At 38.2% G+C, this 25,548-nt stretch overlaps 2 protein-coding genes across 5 annotated transcripts in view; one reads left to right on the forward strand and one right to left on the reverse strand.

The window, feature by feature from the left end:
- The window catches only part of TPP2 (tripeptidyl peptidase 2), a 52,219-nt gene extending 40,458 nt beyond the window's left edge, over window positions 1-11,761 (forward strand). For both annotated transcript variants that reach the window (XM_068182555.1, XM_068182554.1), the window contains 3 exons: window positions 1,252-1,459; window positions 7,743-7,862; window positions 8,477-11,761. In XM_068182555.1, coding sequence (XP_068038656.1) covers window positions 1,252-1,459; window positions 7,743-7,862; window positions 8,477-8,566 — 418 coding nt within the window. In that variant the 3' untranslated portion in view covers window positions 8,567-11,761. The remainder of the gene's footprint in view (window positions 1-1,251; window positions 1,460-7,742; window positions 7,863-8,476) is intronic.
- METTL21C (methyltransferase 21C, AARS1 lysine) lies at window positions 9,017-18,205 on the reverse strand. 3 transcript variants are annotated; one of them, XM_068182558.1, is made up of 7 exons: window positions 18,084-18,205; window positions 17,752-17,820; window positions 15,166-15,266; window positions 13,753-13,904; window positions 12,321-12,463; window positions 10,675-10,792; window positions 9,017-10,131 (listed from the first exon to the last, which is right to left on the reverse strand). In XM_068182558.1, exons 4-7 carry the CDS (start codon window positions 13,892-13,894, stop codon window positions 9,737-9,739), a joined length of 798 nt encoding a protein of 265 aa, XP_068038659.1. In that variant the 5' UTR covers window positions 13,895-13,904; window positions 15,166-15,266; window positions 17,752-17,820; window positions 18,084-18,205; the 3' UTR covers window positions 9,017-9,736. The 3 variants fall into 3 exon arrangements, with proteins under 3 accessions (XP_068038659.1, XP_068038658.1, XP_068038657.1); XM_068182557.1 differs by lacking the exon at window positions 15,166-15,266; XM_068182556.1 differs by lacking the exons at window positions 15,166-15,266; window positions 18,084-18,205 and adding an exon at window positions 17,919-18,000.
- Window positions 18,206-25,548: the final 7,343 nt, after the last annotated feature.

Raw genomic sequence — 25,548 nt, forward strand, 5'->3', positions numbered from 1 at the left:
TTTTCCTGCATCCTATTTCTGTAGTCTATGTACTTTGTCTCGGCATGTAAGAAATGGAATGACTGAAACTTTTTTGATAACTTGTATTATTTTTTTGTGGCACACACAATTTAAAATATGATGACATAATTGTTGTGTTCTCGTATTATATCTCCAGAATGCAGGGACACTGAAACTTCCAATTTTTTATTTATTCAATAAAATAAATAAGGGTTCTTTCAGGATTTAAATGTATTAGAAAAAATGGGATTTTAAATTGTTCTATCAAGCTTAGTCTAAGTTCAGAGGGACCACTGGATTATTAGTAGAAGTATCTGTTTTGAATGCTACTTGCCTTTTCTTTATATTTTGCAACCTTTCCTATCTGTATTTGAGGACAAAATTTATATCAGCCAAAGAAGTAACTGCTTGCATGCAAGAGATTTCGTTTGTGAAAAGTGTGATGTCCATGCTTCAGAGTATTTGAGACCCACTGTTCTTCTTTAGTTTTAGATTGTTCCTCTGTACTATCAGTATGTATATCCTTAGGAAGATAGTATTTTGGAGGAGACACCTTAGTCTGGAGAATAAGTGATGGATTTTGCTGTGTGTAGTAGCATGGTGCTGTTTTAGTAAAAGAACAGCCGATCTGAATATTAGGCCCTTAAAATGGGAGATGCATCTTTGTTGATTATCTGTAAAATACCAGATTTCGATTGTAAAGCTAGTCCATCTGTTCTAGCTATCCTGAATTCAGATTTGTGTGTAATTCTAGAATTGCGTATATAAAAGCAAAGCCTTGGCATAATAAACTTAATTCTAAACATTTCTTGGTAAGTTGATCCATTAGGTCATGTGTTTTGAATATAACATCTGAAATTGAATACCAAATTCAATGGTGCTTTAAATGGATGCAATTCCTTTGAAGTCAGCAGAATTATATCTGCTTATGTTAGTGGTGGATTTAACTCTCTGTTTATAATGCCAGGAACTATAAAGCTGTATTTCTAGATTCTGACTTACTTTTAGAATCCTGAGTTGCCCTTGCCTTAAGTCATCTAAGGCATTTCATACTTAGAAGAATTATTATCTTTAATGCATAGTGTCTTTGGGTAATCTTTTATGGTTAGTTTAATTTATAGTAAATAGCCTTCTGTGTACTGATGACTGTAAACTTTTTAGCTTAAACTGAGTTAACACAGTTTCTGTTCTTAAGGAGGTAGCTACAAAAGATTCTAAATATTTTTCATACTGTTTTTTTTTTCTCCCTAGTGAAATGGAAAAACAGAAGAGTACTTTAGTGGATGCACTTTGTCGAAAGGGAAGTGCACTGGCTGACCAACTTCTTCATCTGCAGACCCAAGAAGGGGCTGCTTCCAGTGATGCAGAAGGCAAAGATGAGGATCATGAAAGCTGCTCAGAAGCTTTGACAGAGACATTCTGGGAAACAACAAAATGGACTGATCTTTCTGACAGCAAGGTAAGAGACCAGAGCACTTTTTTTTTCCATTTGCATGTTGGGTTTTCTGATGGTTTCTTCTGGAATTATGCACTGCCTTTGTGTGCACAGCCTTGTACATTCCTCTCTTCTACTTTGCCATGATGTCCCCCCTTACACTGTACTTCCTTTATTATCTTTTCCACAGAGATTTTGCCAAGTTTGTCAAATCTGCGGCAAGCCAATCTCTGTTAAAGTGAAGCTAGAGGTTAAGTGAAGGGTGTAAGACAGTACCAGATTTCCACAAAAAAGCTGCTTCCTTTACTGAATTACTTCTTTCTGTACTTTCCAGGGAATATTTTCGATTAACATCTGCGCTCTTGTAGCTGTACACACAGAGGTGTGCAGCATCCCCACCCTGTTCAGTCCTGCATGCTGTAGGCTCTTCCACACTATGGACAAGAGACATTTTGTGTTTTGCTGTCAGTAATGTCTGTAGAGGTAAAGGAAGAAACCCTTGGAAATAATTACACTTATATATTTATAAGCACGGACTTCCCTGACATTTTAGAGCTCCTGATCCCGAGAGTTGAATTTTTTTTCTCCTTCATTCAAGACAGCAATTCCATAAGGGAAAAAAGTCCATTGTAGGTGATTAGTTAGGTAGCTTTTAATTTAGAGAGGTTATGACTTTGTATTTTTAACTTTTGAACTTTTGATGTTAATTAGTTTCTGAACTTAACTCTCACATATGGCTGTGTTTTAGTGGAAGATGGAGTGACCAGGGTGTTTGTTGATAATTATGTAAAATTACCAAAGCACCTCATATAGTTACAAAAGAAAAACTGAATAAGAGTAGAGGGAAAAAAAAAGAAATAACTTACTTGACAGTAGATAAACTTCCTGTAAGAACTTGTGCTTCAGGTGGAGGCTTGGTCAAGAAGGTTGATGGTGCTTACCTTCCTCACTTTAATGTATATATCCTTGTACACATACATCTTTTCAGCATATCTCCTCTAACCGTTAACTGATGATAATATCACGTGGTAGCAGATTTTGTGCTTCAGTCATATTTTGGCATATGATTTTCTTGCTGTCTGTTTGTAGGTGCAGTACTTTGTTCCAGCATAGTAACCCCTGGTTTATTTCTGTCTCCTGTTCTTTATTTTTTACAGCTGATGAGAATAATTTCAGTGGAAGAATGCCAATATAGACATTTTGTTGGGAGTTTCATTGTTTGGCTTTTATTTCAAGACAGATAGCATTGCTGAGCTGTGTGCTTTGGGCCTGGAATAAGTAACTCTGATTTGAGTTTTATGGATTAGGAACCTCTCTCTTTGATTGTCTTAACCATGGATTTGTCAAAGTTTGTATTCAGATTTTGCTCTGAAAATTGATTCTTCTGTATTGTTAAATTGGTACTAAAAGAGCAAAACTTCTCTAGGTTTTTGTAGCATTTCATATGGAAATAACTTCCATCCTGTTTATGTAGTATGTTTCTCTTCTTTTTCCTACTTTTTGAGTTTTATTACTCAAATTGAAATCTGAACTGATGGACTGTTAGAAGACCTACAGAGCTACTTGTAGGGTGCAAAAACAGTTGGTAAAACAAAAGCCTTTCACACAAGCAAAATGAAAAAAGGAATTCATTCTCCACTTTCCATGGGCTGGCAGGTGTTCCACTATCTCCAGGAAAGCCAGACTCCATCATATGCAGCATGATTTGGGAAGACAAACACCATCTCTCTAAACATCTGCCTTTTCTCCTTCTTACTCAGCTCTATATGCTAAGTATGGTGCCATATGGTGTGGGATATCCCTTTGGTCAGTTGGGGTCAGCTGTCCTGGCTGTATCCTCTCCCAGCTCCTTGTGTACCACCAGCCTTCTCACTGGTGGAGTGGGATGAGATGCAGAAAAAGGTCTGGACTCTGCAAGCACTGCTCAGAAACAGCTAAAACATTTCTGAGTTACCAACACTGTTTGCAGCACAAATCAAAATCAAAGCCCCATACCAGCTGCTGTGAAGAAAATAAATTAGTCCATCCTAAACCAGCACAGATAGAAAGTGGAGCTGTCAAGTCAGATAGAGGATGGACCTTGTGTGAAAATCCTTGAAAGGAGAGTTGTCAAGGGACAGCCAGCTTATTCTGAAGCAGTGTGTTGGAGATGAAAATGTGGAGCTCTTCTTTGAAGCTCTTCGTTAATCTAGACATGGCTGTGTAATATTGGCACTCGAAAGATGGAACATCTCAGTGAGAAAGGATGGAAATCAGGCATTTAAGTACTGCACTGATCATTCAATTAGATATATATATATATAAATATATATGACTTAAGATAGAAGCATTGCTCTAAGTGTGTTTAGTTCTAAGCTTCCTATAAAGCTCATGCAGCTGTCAGTAATTAAAAGGCTAAGTAAATTTTTGGAAACCAAGAGAGACCATGTTTTATTTTAGGTTGTTTCTAAAGTGGAGTCAGGAGCATCATCACTTTTCTCTGTGTTTCTTCTCACCTTCTAGTAAATAAAGTACCGTCCCTTGTTTCACCTCTCCTCTGCAGATGTAGCACCTGGGCACCACAGGGCATTTCGTAGTTCCTTTGAATTGTCTGTTGTCATTGAAGTAACCTGCTTGTCACCATATTGTAGCACATATGTAGGGAAGTATCTAATTTTGATAGTAAGTGCAGTTGTTCATACTTTCAGCTAGTGTCTGAAGGTTCGTTTTAAACTAAACATGAAAGAAAATACGTCCCCTGTGTGCACAAAAGCATTTGAAATAAACTCCAGTTAAGACAGCTTTATCCAGCAAGTGTTTGATAGATTATGCAAACATGTTTATGATAGCACTTTAGTTTTTTTCCTAAACACGGCTTTAAATTTTGTAGGCCAAAATCCTCAGTTTTAAACATAACTGCTACAGGAGAGTAGTAGGATGTTATGTGTTTGCTGTAATGCCCCTCAACCATTATTAGCCATGATGGAAAAGCAAAAAGTCACACTTAAAAATAAGTTTAAAAACAAGTAAAAGGCCCATACCTTTCCATCTTGTCTTTTAAACATCTTTAGCCTGGATTGTTTTTCCTGATACTGTTTGCATTGTCAGATGCAGCTGTCTCTTGCACCTGATTTTATTCAGTTCCTGCTAAAAATGTGTTGCTGGATATTTGATTCCTTTATCTCTCCTTGCTTCCATGAAAATGAGTAATTTTTTTTTTATTAATGTAGTTCTTATTTGTAATAGGGCAGTTAATAGAGCAGAGAAAAATCAGCAAATGTAGCTAAGAAAGCAGGGTTTATTACTATAGATGTATATGAACCTGATAAAGCTCATTTGTTGGGAATTGTAAACATTACCACTTCCGTGTTCTTAAAAATAGCTGGAGTATGTTACCTAGAGATAGTATTGTTTAACCTAGTATTTTAACTAGAGGTAAATGTAGGTATATTTTAATCAGCTCTTTAAATGATGAATTAATTGATTATACAAGTCTGTTTGCATTGGTAAAAACATTAGGATACTAGAAAAGTTTCACTAGGCATTTTAGTATTGCTGGATTCAAACATATTTTTTTTTAAAGAATGTTTTCTAGTTTTTAAATACTTCAACCCCACAAATGTCTTCAGAGAGATAATTTCAGCATTTTACTGTCCTATATATGCATCTTTATAGCCAATGGCTAGTTAGGAGGTGATCGTCCAAACACTTTCATGGATCTGGCTCCTAGCATATGTAGTATTCCAGGCCATTGGCTTGGGGAATAAAATATCTTAACAGTGATTTCCCCCCCCCCCCCCCCCAGTATCCTAGAAGTATGCATTGCCTTTTCTCAATACCCTTTTATTGCTCTTTGTACAATTTCTGGCCCATATTGCTTGTTATGCAAAAGCTGGCCTTCATTATATTTATTATATAATTTATTATTTCATTATATAATTATGAAATAATATCAAATACTTTGAAGCCATTGCTATTCTTTCATCTAACAGTTTGGTTTTGGATACTACAACTAGGTTTATTTGATGGTTTTATACATTCAGGTAGCAGCTGTTTTCTCTGTTATATCCTAACAGCACTCCAGTTTACATTTTCCTTACGTGTCAAGGAATCATAACCTTTACTTTAAAAAGCTTGCAGTATTTTATCTATAAGGCTTTATTTGGCTAATTTGTATACATATTTCTTATCTAACATTTTTTGTTGGTAAACAAATTCTGGTTTTAAAGCAACTCATGCATTGTTTGTAACTTCTAAAGTGCTAATGAATTTTTAGTAGTTTTGCTGAACTTGTATACAGTTGATTGGGGGTTTTTTCCGAACACTAAGACAGAAATTATTGTCTTGTGTCAGGAGCTCTTGGAGCATTGTTTTCAACCTTTTGGTTCAGCAGCGAACCTTTTTCTCATTTAGAAATACCCAACCTTTTATTTGGCCGGAGCAAGGGTATTTCGTAAAATGCTTTGTTTTCTTGCCACAAAAACTCTAGGAAGCCCTGTTACGAAAGAAATGCTGTCAAGTGGCTTTCCTCCTGCCTTTATCACTGATGTTCAATAACCATTCAAAACTTACAGGGTCAGGTAAGAGCTTTCTTCATAGAGCAGTGACATTATTTCTGATTAGCCTCAGAAATGTTATATTTGCTGAGAGCTCCAATGCATTTTTAATTTAATTTTTTTTGTTTGTTTTTTTGTTTTGTGGTTTTATCATCTTTTACAGAAGAGAATTTTTTTTAAGTTTAGTTTAGCCAACTAAGTCTGCTAATACATCCACTGAGCAGTTATTCAGAAATGTTTGCTAATATGTTCTGCTTTAGGAAAATATCCAAAATTCTTGGGTTGAGAATGCAGCATGCAGAGTATTTTTCCAATAGCAATATTTGGAAAATTGTATATGTGAATGGTGCTGTATGCTCATTGTTGCATATATGTGTGTTGTAAGCTACAACAGCTGAAGTGAATATTTAAACACAGCAGAATAAGTATTTGAAGACAGAAGAAGAATAAGTAACTCTTTAATACTTTGGCATAGTATCTTGAAGCTTTAAAATTATACCTTGACTTGCTTGATAATTAGGTTTATTTCTTTTTTATATTTTAACTATTTATTGATCCTGCAAAGACTTGTGCATTGATTAACATTAAGTGGAAGTGTTCAGGCTGCTAAAACTAGACAGGTTCTTCACTCCTTTCAAGATTCAGATCTCTGATTCCCTAATGTTTATATTATTGAGAAATATTGGTAATTTTTTTCTGTAATGGAAAATGTGTTTCTGAACATCCTTGAAGGGTTTCTGTTAGCTTTTCTTAATTGGATATTTTAAGTGGGAAATCTTCAACCTTTATTGTAGAGTCAGAGCAAAGGAAAAATGTTGTAGTGAATGAGGGGAAATTAATAGCAAGCTCTAATAAAATATTTCATAAACACTGCCAACAACAGACACACCACCATATTCACCAACTTTACTGCTATGTCACTCTTCAGTAAAAAATAAAAAATATCTTCTTTACTGTGAATGTTCCAAAGGGAATATATGAAAGTGTCTTGATTGCTGTAATTCTCAGTGCTGCAGCTGGTTAAATGGTTTAAACCATCTTGCCACACCCTGACCACTGTCAGTGGTCGGGTGTTAAGAACCTAAATTTATTATCCATTAGGTCTTAGGTAGACACATTCATTTGCTCACATGAACTACTGCACTGGTAAGGACTATAAGCTAGGTTTTTAGAAATAATATTATGAAGATGGAGATTTTTTATTGTCTCTTCATAAAAAGTTACCAATAGTGAGGAGCTGACCTAAAACCTGAGGCTTGTCTTCATGCTTACCTGTCTTCATTGCTTGTTTATAATTATGGACATTTCTCTGTCTTTGTCTGTATATATCATTCACTGTGTACATTCATACTTGTTTCTGCAGTAAGTTTGTGACTACCTAGGAATTAAAATTCTCAATTTGGTTTTTGCTTCGCTGGGTCAAAAATACACCTGCCTGGTTGGTGATTCTTTAATTATCTTTTTAATATGCCTTACAGTTGCCTATAGTGAATGAAAATCCAAAGGAGTTAGAAATGTGACAAAAAATTAAATTAGTGACATCTGTGTTACATAAGTTCTGGAGTCAAATATGTTTGTGAAGTCAGAAGTAGTGTCTAGGAAGTTCATGTTTATGACTACTACTGTGAATCATCTCTTATATTGCAAATATCTTAGGTAAATGTTATACTTTGAATCACTTCAGCTACCTGAACAGAATTTTATCTTACTTGTTAAACCTTGTAAATATTAAAATACCTAATTTGCTTTGGTTTTTTAAATTTGTATTGTAGGTTTTGACTTTTGCCTATAAGCATGCATTGGTAAATAAAATGTATGGAAGAGGGCTCAAGTTTGCCACAAAACTTGCAGAAGAAAAGCCAACAAAGGACAACTTAAAAAACTGCATTCAGGTAAGGAGTGTTTGGTCGAATAATGGGGCTGCGTTCATGCTGCGTAAGCTTTCAGAAGTAAGATATAAGTCTTCTGGAATTTTTTGTACTCTTCTCATTTTAGAAAGCACTAAATGTAATATTTTAAATTTATCCAGGTTTTGTGACTTCATTTGAAACAGTGATTTTTTTTTTCCTTCCTTTTTCTACAATAACTTGTTTGTGAGTAACTTGTTTTTAGCAGATTTGCTTTTTGGAACCTACTTTGGGGCGTAAAAGAAGTAGAGACAACTTAGTCAAGATATCTGCATAAAATATGTTGCTGTTTAACCACTCGGCTTTTTTTTACTACTATTAATCATAATTACTGCTCATAGAACTTAATGGAGAATTAATGATAATTCCCAAGATCAAATTCTTGTGCATTACATTGAAAGAATGTGGATCATATAGAATGGGGAGGAGGGGTCTCCCTTTGAGTACTGAGGAATTCAAAGCTTACTGGATCTCCAATCTGTTGTCTTTCTGATAATAGACATTTTTAGTAAAGTGTTGATATCAGTGCAGTGTTTGTTTAGATTTAGATGTTAAAAAGAGTAAGACTCATTTTTTTAATGTGTGTTTTTTTTCTTCAGCTAATGAAGTTGCTTGGATGGACTCATTGTGCAGCTTTCACTGCAAATTGGCTTCCTGTCATGTATCCACCTGATTACTGTGTATTCTAGAGAATCAACAATTGTAAAATTAAAATGATTTTATATGGGACAGGATAGGAAAAGAGAAGTTTGACTTTTTATTCGAACGCATGTTTTCATTACTGAATGCTGATTATTAAATTGTGTGTATTTATCAGTAAAGGCACCTGGGTATGGCTTAATACCTGTTAACCTAACTCCTCTCATCAGGGAGTTTCCTTATTGTGCATCCCATTGCTGGCAATGGATGTGCCAGAACTGCCAACATCAAGGATTTGGAATTAGTTTGGAAATAATTACTGCATGCATGTTATGTTCTGAATTGTTACTTTAAACTGCGAACCTGTAAAAGTTCTGTATTTTTTATGGTACACTGAATTTTAATATGTTTGATCTTAATTTCAATTGTATGAAGGCCTTAAAGCTACTTCAAGAGTAGCTAAAATCTTACTTATTAGATGAAAACAATGGACACCTGTATTGTTTGCAAGAGTTTACATTTAATGTTTTTAAGAAAAATTCAACCTCTCAAATGGTTACAATGTTTCTTGGAGTTGCTGATGCATAGGTACTCTTGTAAATTTTAGGAGCTCTTCATTTTGGAGTGATTTCAGGCAAACTCAGAAATCCTGGTGAAGCTGTGTATCAGGACAGGCTGATCCATGTATAAAAGTGCCAGACAGTTACATATTGATCAGATATTGTAAAGCTATACATAGATGTTTATTAATGTTAAAAATACAAAACACAGCAGAATAAATGTGCAAAGTTGGAGATAAAAATACCACCATGTTCATTCTGATACTTTTAAAGATTTTTATAATGAATAAAAATACTGAAGCTAAAAATTGTATTGGTTTCTGGATGAGTACCTAAATAAAGCTTGCTGAAAGAAAGCAGCTTACAAACAGCAGAGGTTCAGTGCAGCCCAGAAGATCAATGCTTTTTGATAAAGCCTTCTTACTAACATTGTTCCTTCACTGGAGGGGAGTTGGTCAGTTTGAACAGTCATATTTATCAGCCAGAGACAAACTGCTATATCTTTTGCCTTGCTGGTTTTTTTTTTATACTTGCAATGCAAAACTTAGATGCAACTGCAACTTTACAACCATAAATGCTCAGAAGGTGCAACATAATCTTGGAAAGCATTCCAATCTGTGAGGTGCTGCCACTAAATCAAGATCAATAATAGTTTTCTCTTTAATTCTTCCTTATTGTGGCTTTAAGCAGCTTGACGTTAGATTCTGGAAATTCTGCTAGAATGGTTGTGTTAAATATATTGCAAACTTTTTCCAAAAATTCATAGTCTGTACTGAATCTGAATTTATTTGCCCATAGTAATACCGTTCCTGGCTTACAAAAGTACACCATTGTTGCTAGCAGGGGGTCCAGAGCTCCATGATGGTACACAACATCAGTTGCCAGTATGAAATCATAATGGTATGTTGATACAGGAAAGTCTTCATTGAGGCCTTCTCCCCATACCAGTTTTCTCACTTCAGGTTTATGCATATTCAAGTTCTGTGTATTTCTCGAAATATTGTATGAGAGATTTTCAAGAACTTCAGGCAAATCAGTGGCTGTAACATGAGCTCCTAAAGAAAACATGAGTTTGTTTCAATTCACAGAATCACTAAGGTTGGAAGAGACCTTCAAGATCATCTGTCCAACCATGAACCCATTGATGCCAAGTCCCACATCCAGATGCCTCTTGGATGCTTCCAGAGACAGTGACTCCATCACCTCCCTGGCCAACTTATTCCAATGGTTCCTAAACACCCTTTCTGTAAAATAAAAAAAAAATCTAATATCAAATCTGAGCTCCCCTGGCACAACTTGGGGCTGTTTCCTCTCATCCTTTCACTTGAGACAGGGCAAAATTCATAGGTTAGTAGTTGAACATGTATGAAGCTTTATCTGTGTAACTGGTCCAGCCTCCCCCTCCCCCATAACTAGGGTCATTTAGTTAACAAAACAGTATTTTACAATGATTTTCATTTAAAAAAAACAACAACCACAAAAAAAACCCAAACAGTGACAAAGTTTACTTCAACTGTTGTTTCATTGCCTTAAAGTGACAATGGCAGAGCTAGATCATTGTTTACTAGAAATTCAAAAGGAAATAAAAATTTACCAACCTAAGATACAGGCCACAATGGAAAGCAAGCCTGTTCCAGCACCAATTTCCAAAACTTTTTTGTCTTTGAGGTTGAATTGTTCTTGATTTGATTCCAGATACTGAGATAAAGCCAGTGCCTAAAATGGTTAACACATATCCATAAGAGGGTAACAGCTAAGTTGCACAAAAATTCATTAGAAGTTTTTATACAAGGGTGTTGTGTTTTTTTAGTATAATGAGAAACACTGAAGGGTGTAACAAAAAAATGTAAGATGGGAAGAATTGTGATGTATCCTGTTTTTTTATATAAAAAAACTTAAAGCAGTTTAGTTTTAAGTTCATGTGATACTGATTTCCTACACACTTCTACATGAGTCCTCTGACAGCTCAAGACAGAATCACAGAATAAGCTGAGTTGGAAGGGACCCACAAGGATAGTCAGTGTTAAGATGTTAACCATACAGTCATAACAACAGAGTTTAACAATGTGTAGGAGTAATGTTCTGGTTTATTATCATAAATGTTATGCTATACTACCGCTATCATAAAGTAAATTTAGGCTTCAGCAGAGATTTTTGATTTTTTATCTTCTTTCAATTTTTTTAGCAAAGAAAATATTAAAAATTGGTTATTTGCAAACTTGACACTTGTTTTTTGAGAATAGCATAAGCTTTGAAAAAAACAAAACAGCACTGTTTGAAAATATTATCAGGCCTTTGTAAAGATTTTGTCAGTAGAATATAAGTGGGCTGTTTATTAACAACATAAACTGATGCCAAAGAAACCGTCTTCCCCTTTTTGCTTCTCTTCTTTAGGATTGTGTTACTGTTTTAACTCTTGTGCTTTTCATTATGCAACACTGTCTACCTGCTCTGGGAAAGCTGACAGCTAATGAATCACCGGTCCAATTTGTGCAACCTCTCAATTTTCTTGGAGAGTTTTACCATCTGCATTCTGACACTTGATTAATGTGCAAATTGATGATCTGACATTTCAGAATAAGATCCTGTTTCACCCACCCATATGCTCTCTCTCTATTGTTTTGAAATTGTCTGCCATTATCTTGTGAGCTTTTTAAATAAATGTGGATCTGAAAAATTTTAAAATCCTGATTTTCTTGTCTTTACCAGTTGACTCTTTCTTCCCTCAAAGGCAGTTTTCTTAGTCTGTGTAAAGTTCTGTTTTTAAGAGTAGGAGAAGCAGAGACTGAAGAACTGCTTACAAGTATGATTTTCCAAACTGTAGTGAAACTGTTCCAGCCTTTTCTTTAAAAGAAGCATATTCAATCATTTTAACGTCCTTTACTTTCTTAATCTCTCGCAGTTTTCTTTTTCAGCCTCCTTTTAGTGCTGCTGATTATTTACTTCCCAGCAGTGACTGATTGGAAGCATGGAGGAAGCTGAATGTCTCTTCCTGAGTTCCCTTACTGATTTTTTTTTCCAACCCCTACATCCAATGTACAAATGCTTTGGTGCCATAGTCTTTTTGGCATGAACTGGCAGATTACCCCAAGGCAGAGCTTTCTGCTGAAGGACTTCATTCTACACAGGGAAACTTCCATTGTCAGAAGTGTCATCTAAGAAAGCTTCCTTAATATTTGTGTGCTGCTGTCCTGGTTTCTTCTTGTGTCACGTGAGCTTTCTGCATGTGGTCTTGTGTACTTACCCCTGGCCATACCACGGCTCCAAAGTGTTCTATGGATTCCTGAATGACAATCTGGTGGCCAACGTACGTATAATGCTCTTTATCAAAGTAGTGTGAAACTCTGGGAACCCAGTTCTGCAGGATTTTAAGAGTTACTGGTGAGCCTGTGAGAGAAAAGTTGAAATTTCATGGGTGTATGTGCAACTTGTTAAAGGGTAAAAAGTATTTTACAAAAGTAGTATGTGGGCACATGGACTAGAAAAGCTCTCAGGACATTGGTCTTGAATCATAGAATCGTTAAGGTTGGGGAAGATCCAGAAGATCATTAAATCCAGCCATTAACCAACCCAGCACTATGTTCATGGCTAAAACATCCCCGCATGCCACTTCTACACATCTTTTGAGCACTTCTGAGGATGATGATTCTACCACTTCACTGGAGCAGCCTGTTCCAATGCCTGACCACCCCTTCAGTGAAGACTAGTGCTGTCCAAAACCAGACAGTCTGTGTGGCCAGGGGGTGAAAGGAACAATGGTCATTTCCTGCCATTCTAGGTATTCACATGAGCAATTTAGAGATAGAAATGAGCCTTTTAGGAAAAGCTACCAATTCAACTATAAAACTCTGCTAATAACATCTAGAAGACTTTCAGGACCAAGTTTGCTTGTATTTTGATGTTTGTGCTGTAGATTTCATTTGTGAGGCCAGCAGCTCTAGAACAGCAAGCTGCTTTTTACATAAGGACTTAGGATTTAAATCCTACATTGAAGAAAACCTGACTCTTTAGTGTTTTTTTTAAGCATCCTTCCACAGAAGGAGGGTTGTAAGATGCTTTTTATGTTGGCATACACAATGTAGTTCAGCAAGTCAGTGCTACAGTTGTCCTAGGGTGTCTCATCATAGCAAGGAGGCTCATAGCTGAGGTTTTTCAGATCTGTGCTGAGGCTGTTCATCTGATCTCACTGAAAACAAGGACACTATTCTGAATGACTGAACTTTTGTTGCAAGGATATCTGTAGAATTAACTGCAAGGGAGAAATTTGCTCTGGCTTGCAGGGATTTTAACTGATGCCTGCCTGGAATCCTTAGTAGTTGTTGGAGCAGTTTAGCCTGTTGAAATCTGTAATAACACGGTTTCAACAGTGCCAGCCCAATCGATGGTTATATTATAACCATATCTCTTTTGTAGGAGATTGTAATTGAGAAACAACCCTTAGATGACTAAATAAAATCCAGAGACCTTTTTAAATATATTTCTTAATTATGGAGGTAGAGGAGTATTTCTTGCAGATTTGATCTGATACTATATTCAAACATAAGGGGAAATAATGGGGGAAATTGGATATCAAAGGAGAAGTTGCATGATGACATCTACTATTTGAAGAATGACAAAAATCAAAGTATGATATGCCAGCATGCCATAGCAATTGCAGTATTTAAATTGGACTAAACCTGTGTCAGGTTCTGCATGCTCAGAGCTGCAAGTGCAGTTTTCAGAGTCATACTGCTCTTCACAGGTTTCTTCTTCCTCAGATTGGCAGTCCATTGTTCTTTGAATTTTGTTGGGGAATGGTGGCTGCTGTGCAGAGATCATGGCAAAAGAGCTGAAACAGAAGGGGGAAAATAATGTTATAAAATCTTGCAGGCACTCTCTTCATATGAAATATGACTGGAAAAAGACAGTGAGTAGTTTAGGTGGCCTTTGGTGGCCTTTTGGAGTTTTTTTCAGTGATGGATTGAAGAAACGGGGTGAAATGGGACATCTCCACTGTGGTGGTACAAACTGTTTCTGAGAATGCAGTAATGCTGTCAGAATTTTTATTCTCTCTCATTTATCATTTTTATTGTTGTGTTTATTTTATCACTTTTGCAAAAGCTTAGAATTATGTCACTGAATTGATACCTCTAGTCATCCTGAAAATTGAGCTACTCTTATAACTTGAAGCAATAGCTGAGGAAGATAACTGTTCTGTTAATATCTGTGAGTTTTTATCTGTGTAATTTACTATTTTCAAAAAACTTGGGACTTGGGATTCCAGAGATGAAACTCTTGCACTTGCCACCAGTGGTCTTGATTCTGTCTCCTTGCACAGAGTTGCCTTCTCTTCCCTGTCTTTTCCTGCAGAACAGCTAACACAGTTACACTGAAATGCAGTCAGCTGCAGAATATGCAGATGGCTGTCAGAAAATCATTGCAGTGAGAAGATTGAATCCATAAGGCTTTTTGGATAACTCTCTGTGTGCATCCCCAGGGTACAGGGCAGCACCCAATCTAAGAAGGAACTGATTGATACCAGCTGGCACCAATAAAAGCAGGAACAAGACTTAATATTAGATTTTCTTGGAGAGACACAGGTCAGTGAAATGCTTTGCTTGACTAGAGTTTTCTTCAGTGAGGCACCTATGTATATGCATATATCTCTGAGTGTGTGAAAATTAAATATAGGTAATACAGATACAGATCTATAGATTATTATACAAACACATCTATATGTAAAGAGAAAAAGGTTCCTAACTTGCTCTGGCCAGAGGCTGTACGTGTTCACCTTTCCCACACATCATGATGGGTGGAGTGAGCTGTGTTTTTGTCCATGATAAAAACATTTATCCACTCTGCTCATTTTTGAGACTGCATATTTGCTCTCTCCAGCCACAGGCACTGCAGACAAAGTGTTGTATCATTTGAGTTGCATCATACTGCAGGAGGCTCTTTTACATATCCTCACTGGAAGGGGTAAATCTCTAGCAGTGGCCAAGATGTTTAGCAATGCCTACAGGTATTTTTTAAGGAGCAGTGTGACTGCTGACTTATGTGAGTGATTTAATTTGCACATGATATTGACACCATTGCAATTCTACTGATACTTGATATATTCCTTATTGCTGCTCTGTTTATTCACAAGGAGAGGATTTCTGTTCTAATTCCTCTGACGCTGCATTTGCTCTGTCTTGGCAGTGATTTTGTACTGCAACAGAGAAGAGTTTTTTAAAGTGCTTTAAATCGATTTCTGCACTATTTTTTTTCTTCAGAGGGGCCTCCATCTGGCTAGTAACAAGATCTGGCTTTCCTCTGTGGTGTGGGATTTGAGGTACGATGAAGGTAGGTAAAAGACTGAAGTTAATGGTGGAGTCACTGCATTCCCTGACATGAGTGCATCCATGTTCACATTCCACATGTCACAGTGTGCCTCCTTCCAACAGCAATGTTATTTTTCATTTAATCAAAAGTAGGCTTCTGGATTTGAGCAATGTCTCCTTTTCATGCCTTAAGCTAGAATAAAATCTGCTCATGTTCTAATGTTTTAAGAAATTTCTGTGAAAAATATTTTTAGACTTGTGCAATTGGGAAGGTACATAATGAAAAGAGAAGAATCTGTCAGAACTCGAAATGGCTACAGCCAGAAAACATTTGGTTGAAGACACAGTCTTCTGAACATTTTATGCTGAAACCTGCAAAGCACTACATTCTCATATTTGGGAGTTTTGGGGTAAGAGTTTGTTTTGATGGGGTTTTTTGTACAGCTCTTCTAGCATGATTTGTGCTATTTCAGTTAAAAAAAAACAATCCTGAATCTAAAAAGCAGGAGAAAACTTTACCTTGTCCAGTACTCTACTATGTATAAAACCAGAAGGCTTGTTTAATGAATAAACTGTTAATTTGTCGATTTGGGTGGAGAGTGATCCCCTTGTATTTTTTTCCTTGTTTAAGCAAGCTCTTACTACAACAGGCCAAAATTTCAGCTGGCTGTGGGTGGCAGCGAATTCCAGAAAATAGCTTGGAAACATGCTTGATAAATACAAATTTGTTGATCAGCTATTAAGTACCTGCAGCAAATAAAATTTTATCTCTGATCCTGATATATATCTGTACCCTATTTATCACTCATTCAGACTGAGCTCTAACTCAATTAGACATTTATGTTACATTTTCGAAATAAAAATCGCAATGCTTTCCCTCACTTGTCCTTTGAGTTCCCCTAAAATGGGAATGTGCTTAAATATTGATAAAGAAACCTTGCTGGTTTTATTAAATTCATTAAAATGATCAGGAGGCCTAAAATCCACGCCAGTGGTTACCCTGCTGCTGGTGTGGTCCTTAAGTCCATAAGTTGCCTGAGCTCCTAGGTGGTGATTTGGGGGGATAAACACTCTGCACTCTGTGTTTGTATGTCACCTGACACACTGGGCTCTGGTTTTTGGCTGGAGCTTCTGGATGCTATAATAATATCTTGTAGTGGTGTAGCTTTTTCTAAACAGAAAGGGGTTTATGACTGTGTATATATGTATATATATGCATGTTCATTCTATTGCCATAATTATTCAATGACATATTTCATAGGAGTTAAAAGTAAGTCTTTTTTAGCTGCAAACTACAGGACAGTTTTAGTACTATAAATTCAAGAATTCGAGTATATTAGTTTCTTGGCCTTAATGATGCACAGCTTTATTTGTCATTTTAAATGACAAACTCTTCCTGAAGGCTACAGGCACAAGTGAATATTGAGAGGCTGTTTGCAAATAGGTGGTGTTTGCATTATTGCATTCTCTATGTTCAAGTTGCTGCTGTGCTCATAGAATTACAAAAAATAACATTTCTCACTGTTTTGATGTTTTTCTGATCCATATTTTAATAAAAATTATATATCTCTGAGAGAATTTTGGTTTGATAATGTTGCAAGCAAAATCTGTTCCCTTAGAAAATGTTAGCTCTTTCTGAATGTTAGCAGCCGGTTTTTTTTCCAAATTAGTCTTGTTGGGAAATAATTATCTAAATTCTTTCAGAGTTTTTAAACCAATATTGACTTCATTAATAGTCTCAAGCTGTTATGAACAAAACTTAGAAAATCACATTTGATTTCTTCAGAACCCAAGGAATAATTTACAAAACTCTATCTATTCGACAACATTACATAAAATTAACAAGGTAACACTTAGGGGCAAATTGTAAGATGATGATAAACCTTAAGGTAACAGTTTATTCCCTATAGGAATGAACTTTGTGCCTCTTAATCTGCTGAAATCTATTCCTTTGAAAGAGCTTTTAATATCCAATTATGTGGCCAAAAAACAGTAGTTAGTGAGCAGTGCTGTGTCACTGGGTCTTCAGCTGTAAACACAACTCTGCTGAAATGTGTTTCATCTCAGCACAGGGTTGCTCAGTGTACTCTGTGTTAGTTTATGTATTTGGGCAAAAGCCAATTACATTTGCTCACATGTGCAGTCTGTTCTTTGCAAGTGCAGTCTGTTCTTTTCAAGATCGGGTTTAACCATACTTGTACCATACATTAACATCTGTTTCTTGGAGCTCATGCAATTTTCTTATGTTACCATGCACTAAATTTAAAAAATAAACACCAACAATACAAATGCTAGGAAGAAAAGGAAATGTCAACCTTAGGAATATCGCTATAGTAAATCTGTGTCATATCTGAATCTACAAGGTAAACGCACCCAAATACCGCAGTGACCGTCACTCCGCACGAAACAGAGACCTGGATTCTCTTGGCTCACGAAGCTGACCTGAAATGCAAGAATTCAGACAACAGTGGTTCTGTTGTTAGTTAGCAGGGAACACAAAGGCACGTCTGAGGAGGTTAGCTGGGCAGCTGTGTGGGTACCTGATGTGACAGAGGGCATGGGAAGTTTCCTGTGGGTGGATGCACGCTCCAGAGGTATTTTATACAGGCGTGCACCTGAAAAGAATAACTTTCCCCTCCAGCCAGTCGGATTGCAGGTTATTTAGAGTAACGTTACCAGGCAGCACTCGAAGAACTTACACTTACCATGTTACACTTAAGTCTTCCACATATGCAGTACAAAATCAAAAACCCTCTTAGACTTTGAAGCCCCAGGCATACAAACCTTCTCGGCTCCTCCAGACTCTTGTTCTGTTTTTGCAGACGATGCCGTTCCCTGTGTTCGCGTTACGTCAGCGGAGCTGAACCAAGCCAGCAACTTACTGTGGGCAAACTAGCGCATAAATAATGAGTGTGGCAACTTGGCAGCAGCCCAAGCACAGGGAAAAGTTCATCAAGCTCCCACTACCAGGAAAAGGTCAGGTCTTCCTTGCCCTGCTGAGCGTCTGGCTGGGGAAGCTCTGGGTACCCTCCCTGCCTTGAGTCACAGACAGTGTGGGAAAGTGTCAGTCCTAAGGAAAAAACAACTTTCTCATCCTCTTCACTGCAGGACATAACCATAGGAAATATTGTATGGACTGAAAGAGGATGAAAAACAAATGAAAATCATGAAAATCCTTCTTTTCTTTTAATCCTTTAATCTTTAATCCTTCTTTTCTGATAAAAGAAGATAAAAATCTTCTTTTATCAGAAGATCTTCCAGCTGATTACTTTAAAACAGATGGGTGACTTGGATGTTGAAGATGAACCAGATGTGTATTCCTTACACATTTCAAGAACTGGAGAGGTTTACATACATTTATTCCTTTGCTGCTCTTCTGCCCTCTCTTCTCCTTCTTTGCAAAGATTCTGCCAAAAGAAATTCAATCCCATTAGAGGACAGAAAAATTTTAAAGCTACTTTGAAATCATAAAGCTAGAAAATAACCCCTGGCTAATTAATGAAGGCTGGCAAAAGAAATGGGGGAGGCAGAGGAAATGTGTATTTTTAACTCACTTTACAGGCATTTTCATTTTGGGGTTAAAAGTTTTTGAATTTAGGTGATGCTCTCCTGAAGAGTGGCAAAGTTAAAAAAATGAACCTTTTGCATCATGGCAGCTGTTTCATGTATGGGCTGCTGCATGTGTCTAGGAGTTACACCAACGATAGGAAACACTTGTCTCCACATTAAAATGCTCACCAGCTTCATTACTCTGAAATCTGATAGTTAAAAGATACATTTGAATTTATACTTGGGAACTGGTATTAAGATATTAACTGTATTAAGTTGATATTGTAAACTTTGCATTCCACAGACCTGCTAGACTTTTCAAGTAGTGCAAATGAGTGGTCCTGAGACAGGTGAGTAGCTGTTATTGGAAATGAAGACAGGCTGCTGTTGGAATGGCTGCCATGGCTTTTTTTAAGATGTGGTCCTTTTAGCAGGCATGTTCCTGCTGTCATCTTTATTGTATTTTTCACCAGGGGTGAATGCAGCTCAGACTGGTGCTGCTGTCAGAGCTCTGTCCTGAGCTTTGGAATGGGACTGATGCTGGACATAAACAGTTTATTTGTTAAATGAAATCAGAGGAATTGGCTTACTCTGTAATGTGTCTTTTGTAGCAAGGGTAGAAACTGTAGAGACAGTATTACCATTTATTTATGAATCATGCAGGCATGCCTTAATTTCTTGTTTATAACTCGTGGAGGAATCAACACTAATGCTCTGAAATGTAGCTTTTGTTGACATAAATTTACTATATACCTTCTATAAATACTTCTTATTCCACACTCAATCTCCAAGTATTTCTTGTTTAACATTGAAAATTACTGTTGTCTGGTGGGGTAGCCCTATGGAATTAAAATTTCTTCAGACTTCTGTGAGTGGGAAGGCTGAGGGCAATACAGCACCTACATGTTCTACATGTAAAAGGGCATTTTTCAGTTACCAAGTCAACATCTAATTCCACAAAGCTCTGAATTATTTAGTTGGCTTTTCTGTTTCTCTAAACACTCGTTGGAATTTTGCCATCTAGACCATTGGTGGAAGACAAAATGCAACAGGCTGCCAAATGTGATGAAGTAAAGCAAACTTCAAATATTTTTAGAATATATGGATTTTAATGTGAATTGTGTAGTTTGGGAGCATGTTAGGTCTGGTAATGTGAAACCTAATTGGTAGTGTGGGTCTTTTCCCCATTTAGTGCTATTAAACTATCAGCAAAGCTGGGAGGAGTATTTTTCCTGCCTGTGTCACTGAACTCAGCAGTAGCATTCTCTTCCATTTACAGGCAGAGTAAAGCTATATTCCTACAACTGGATTATAGATTACAGTGTTTCAATTTTAGAACACATTTAAAAGTTCCTCTGCTGTTAATAGTACCAATTACAGCGTAAAAAATATGTAAAACTATTAAAAGTTTAAAAGGTTGTGATAAACAGGAATGAAAATGTTTCGGTCATTAAACCCATCAGGAGCAAGAAGCCTGCCAGATTTGTGCCAAAGGATGGCAGAGTTAAACCAGAAAAGTTAAATGATATTCTTATCAATTAAATCAATAACCACAGATGAACAGGACCAGATGGCAATTACTTAGAACTCCACAGTGGTATTATTACCAGCTCCAGACCAAAGTGTGGTGCCTGCATCTAAAAGTAGGCTTGATACCCAAGCACAGGAAATTGTACAAATGTGAGTTCTATTTCTAAGGGAGTCTCGGGGGCATATAGGGAGCAGTGGGGCATGTCTGACAGTGCTGGTTAAACTGAGAGGAACAGCAGAGCTGGTGATAAATAAGAGGTACTGTAAAGAAGGTTTTGTGTGTTCTTTGGCAGTGTCTGCAAGCATGTCATGAATGGTCCTCCAGTTTACAGCATACATGGTTTTCCACAAGCTTTTCATAGGTCACTCACTAAAGATCCTTACAGAAATTGAGTTTTGTTGGGATAAGGAGTTTATATTTTGTTTTAATAATTTAACAGCAAGGAGGCCATAAATGGTCAGGTTTTCACTGACCCAGAAGAACCAGTGCTGATGAATGTATTCCTAAAACATAGTGGAAAATAATGTGATGACAATGCAGAATTATTCAAGACAGTGAAAAGAAAAATAAGCTGCAGAGTTCCAGAAGGATCCCTAGCATGTTATGAGAGGTGATAATGTGATAAATGAAATTCAGTGCTGACAAGTACCACATAATACACAGTCTCTAACTCAGTAGCACCTAGGAAAGAGATCTTCATGAAGACAGAGATAGCTATATACCATAGCTATATACCTCCAAAACCATATTACTAATCAAAACCACAAATAGATTGTTGCATTTTTATAAGGAAATGGAAAAAATCCAACCAACCAACTAACCAGCCAAACAAAAACTGGAAAAGGAACATTGTTTTTTCCACTACAGGAATTCAGATATTATCTCATCTTTTCAGTGTGTGCCTCGAATCTTTGATTAAAACATTCATGGTCTTGGAGCTGCTGCAGGATTTGCTGGAGGGCCTGGGTGACCTGGTGAATGACTGATGAAAAATGGCAGAGTTACACTTCTACAGCAGATTCTCCTCATTCTTATTGCTGGAGACATCTGTCAGCAGGCAGCTAAATGTCTACAGCATGGTCTTGGCATGGTCTGCTGAAGTATAAACAACTTCAAGGTGAATTTGTTCTCGGCTGACGTCCCTGACAGGGAAACACCAGTGAAATATCTCACAGGAATTAAGGAATGTTTCTCTAGGAAGATGACACAGCTGACAGTTCAGCTGAGGTGCCTTTACACCAAAGCAGGCAGCATGGGAAACAGACAGGGGGAGTTGGAAGCCACTGTGCTGCTGGAAATCTGTGACCTAGCTGCCACTACTGGAACTTGGTGGGATGAATCCCACTGGAGTGTGACTGTTGATGGCTACAGGCTGTTTAGAAGGGACAGCGGAGAAAGGAGAGGTGGTGGGGCCACCCTCTACACCAAGAGCTGGATTGAGTGTGGAGAGTTGTTTCTTAAGAACAGGCATGAGCAGGTTGAAAGCCTGGGACAAGAACCAGAGACCAAGGCAGCAAAGAGAAACTTGTGTTGGTGCCTACAGGCCCTGGATCAAGGGGAGCCTATTGATGAAGCCTTCTTGCTCCAGCTACAGGAGGCATTGTGCTCGCAGGCTTTTGTCCTGCAGGGAGACTTGAACCACTCTGAAATCTGTTGGGAAAGTAGCATGATGGCTGTAGGCAATCCAGGAGACACCTGGAATGTGTGCAGGATAACTTCCTGACTCCCATAATAGCCAGCCCTACCAGAGGAGATGAGATATTAGACCTGGTGGTCACCCACACAAGCAGGCTGTTCTGGGATGTCAATATAGGAGGCAGCCTCGGCTGCAGTGATCATATGCTGAGTGGAGTTTGCAGTCCTGAGAGATATGGGTCAGGTCAGCAGTGAAGTTAGGCCCCTCAACTTCAGGAAAGCAAACTTCAGCAAAGCCAACTTTCAGCCTTTCAAGGAGTTAGTAAATAGGACCCTCTGTGTAAGTGTCCTCAGGGACAAGGAAGCAGTACAGACCTGGTAGATCTTTAGGGACACCTTTCACAGAGTGGAAGAGATTGAGCTTCCCAGGAGCAAGAAATTGGGCAAAGAAGACAAGAGAGTGGTATGGCTGAGTTGAGACATACTGGTTAAACTAAAAGGCAAGAAGGAAATTCATAGGCAGTGGAAGCAAGGGCAGGTGTCCTGGAAAGAGTACAGGGATACAGTCCAGCTGTATAGGAAAGAGGTGAGGAAGGCTGAGGCAAAGCTGGAGCCCAGGTTTGTAAGGGATGTGCAGAACAAGAAGAGCCCCTGTAGATATCTCAGCCAGAAAAGGAAGGTCAAAGAAACTCTACCATCCATGACAAGCAAGACTGACACACTGGTAACAGCAGCTGAAGAGAAGGCTGAGGTACTCGACAATGTTTCTGCCTCAGTCTTCACTGACAGCTTTTCCTCCCACACCTCTCGAGTGAGTGGACCAAGCATGAGTGGATCACTCATGCACTTGTTCACTCATGCACTGGTAGCGAAGATCAGGTTTGTGATCACATGAGGAATCTGTGCATGAGTTTATGGGATCCCAGGAGATGCATCCCAGAGTCCTGATGGAATTGGCTGATGTAGTTCCTATGATACTTGAAAAGTCATGTGAAATTTCAGGTGACTGGAAAAAGGGAAATATAGTACCCATCTTTAAAAAGAGTAGAAAGGAGGACCCTGGGAACTACCAACCTCTCAGCCTCACCTCTGTGCCTGGGAATACCATGGAGCAGATTGTCCTAGAAGCTCTGCTAAAGCACATGGAGAACAAGAAGGTGACTTGAAACAGCCAGCACAGCTTTGCCAAGGGTAAGTCCTGCCTGATCAACCCAGTGGCCTTCTATGATGGAGTGACTACATCAGTGGACAAGGGAAGGGCTAAGGGCTACAGATGTCATTTATCTGGACTATGGTAAAGTCTCTGACAGGATCCCCAACAACAACCTTTTCTGAATTGAAGAGAGATGGATTTGGTGGGTGAACTGTTCTGTGGCTAAGGAACTGGTTGGATGGTCACATCCACAGGGTAATGGTCAATGGCTCAATGAACACTGGTGACGGATGGAGTTCCTCAGAGGTCCATGTTGGGACCAGTGTTATTTAATATCTTCTTAATGACATAGACAAAGGGATCGAGTGCACCCTCAGCAAATTTGCAGATGTCACCAGGCTGAGTGGTGCAGTTGACACACCTGAAGGATGTGATGCCATCCAGAGGGACATGGACAAGCTTGAGAAGTAGGCCCATGGGAATATCCTGAGATTTAACAAGACCAAGTGAAAGATATTGAACCTAGGTTGGGGCAACCCCAGGTGCCAATACATGCCGGGGGACAGACAGATCCCCATCCTTGGAAACATTCAAGGTCAGGTTGGATAGAGCTCTCAGCAACCTGATCTAGTTCAAGATGTCCCTGTTCATCGCAGAAGGGATTGCACTGGATGACCTTTAAAGATGCCTTCCAACCCAAAGCATGATCTTCAGTGTTTGGCATTTTTTTTTCCAATTCATTATGGCTGTGGAATGAATTCTCAGCTTAAGGTCACTAATACTTGAAGTTAATTCTGGTGGCCTTCCTGAATAAGGGCAGTGAAAGGTGTGGGATAACACTGAATATGAACCTCAAACCAAACACACTGTTTTCATTATTTTTAGAATAAGAAATACACTCTCCTTGGTAGATGCCTTCTATTTGCCTGGCCCAGGGATGGTGACTCAACCACTTCACTGGGCAGCCTGTTTCAGTGCTTGACAAAAATTTTTTTTTTTTTCTTTAGTTGATTCAATGTTTCATGTTAATCAGGCTTAACCTTATTTGCACATACAATAAGACGGCACACATCTCAAAGGGAGCAAAGCTGAGTGTTGCTAGGTAAGAAACCCGGAACAAATTGCCCTGAGAAGCTGTGGATGCCCCACCCCTGGAGGTGCTCGAGGCCAGGCTGGATGGGGCTCTGAGCAATGTGATCTAGTGAAAGGCATCCCTGCCCATGGCAGCAGGGTTGGAACTAGATATTTTTGTGTCCCTTCCAATCCAAGCCATTTTGAGCTTCTAAGTAATAATTTGAAATTGTGCTGACATGTAAGGGATCTTTATGTTCAGGAGCATGAAGGAGTGAAGAAATACTCCCAAGATTTATGCTGAGAAAAGGGACACCAGACTGCGCCCACCTTGTCACCAGCTCCTGGCTGCTGTCAGCTGTGTATAGTGCATTTAGTGTCTACTCTGTCCTTCCTTGGCAGTGCAAGCACTGCAGCTCAGTAGCAAAGCTGTTGGGGAAACCAGTTCTGCATCACTTGGACTTACCACAAAAGCCAAGATGGTGAGGAATGGGACTCTAAACTGAGTGTTTATTTCCATAATCTAACCTTCCTCTGTAATTTAGGCTGCTTTGGATTAACCTGAAGAGTTTCATTCATGTGATGGTAGGTGTGTTCTGTACCTTCCGTGTCCATCTTTGTTGTCTGTTGAACCAAGATGTCTTCCTGTCTTGCAAGAAAAACAAGGGGACAGGTGAGTCAAAAATTTTTGGTGGGCTGAGCTTCCTTCACTTTTCTTTAAGTGAAGAGCCCTGGAGTATTATTTAAGCAGACACTGTAATACCAGAATTAACAGGTTGTTTGGGTTTTTTTAACTAGTAATTTCCTTGTTAAGTTTTTTGCCCAGCTTATCTAAGTGTCTCTCATGGTAAAGACCATTTAGATGCCATGCACTTGCCATGCACTTTAGATGCCATGGAGATCATTTAGATGACATGCCATGCACTTGCACAAAAAGATTGACTAGAGACAAGAACTGCAAAGAAAAGGCAGGGAAGGAACAGAGAGGCACAACCTCTGGCACTGCTGGATGTGGAAAGTGCATTTGACTGCATGAAGTCATGGGCAAATCAGATCCTTTGCCCTCATTTTCATACCTTGACACCAGAGGCAATATAACTCATCCATGGATTTTTTTTTTTTGACACTGATTAATTCCTGTTTAATTATCAAGTCACACACTTCTGCTTCTCTCAGCAATGAATTTTGAGGATATATTCAAGCCTTCTGTAGTTAATTTTTCAAAATCTGA

This window comes from Anomalospiza imberbis, chromosome 2, assembly GCF_031753505.1.
Source record: "Anomalospiza imberbis isolate Cuckoo-Finch-1a 21T00152 chromosome 2, ASM3175350v1, whole genome shotgun sequence".
NCBI classification, from domain to species: domain Eukaryota; kingdom Metazoa; phylum Chordata; class Aves; order Passeriformes; family Viduidae; genus Anomalospiza; species Anomalospiza imberbis.

What these genes read in the sequence shown, in the direction of transcription:
- METTL21C (XM_068182557.1), bottom strand. Translation starts at nt 13,894, where the DNA reads ATGATCTCTGCACAGCAGCCACCATTCCCCAACAAAATTCAAAGAACA. An exon ending in GAGCCGTGGTATGGCCAGGG is followed by an intron (nt 10,793 to 12,320) that starts GTAAGTACACAA and finishes TAACCATTTTAG; the next exon opens with GCACTGGCTTTATCTCAGTA. An exon ending in CATTGTGGCCTGTATCTTAG is followed by an intron (nt 10,132 to 10,674) that starts GTTGGTAAATTT and finishes TGTTTTCTTTAG; the next exon opens with GAGCTCATGTTACAGCCACT.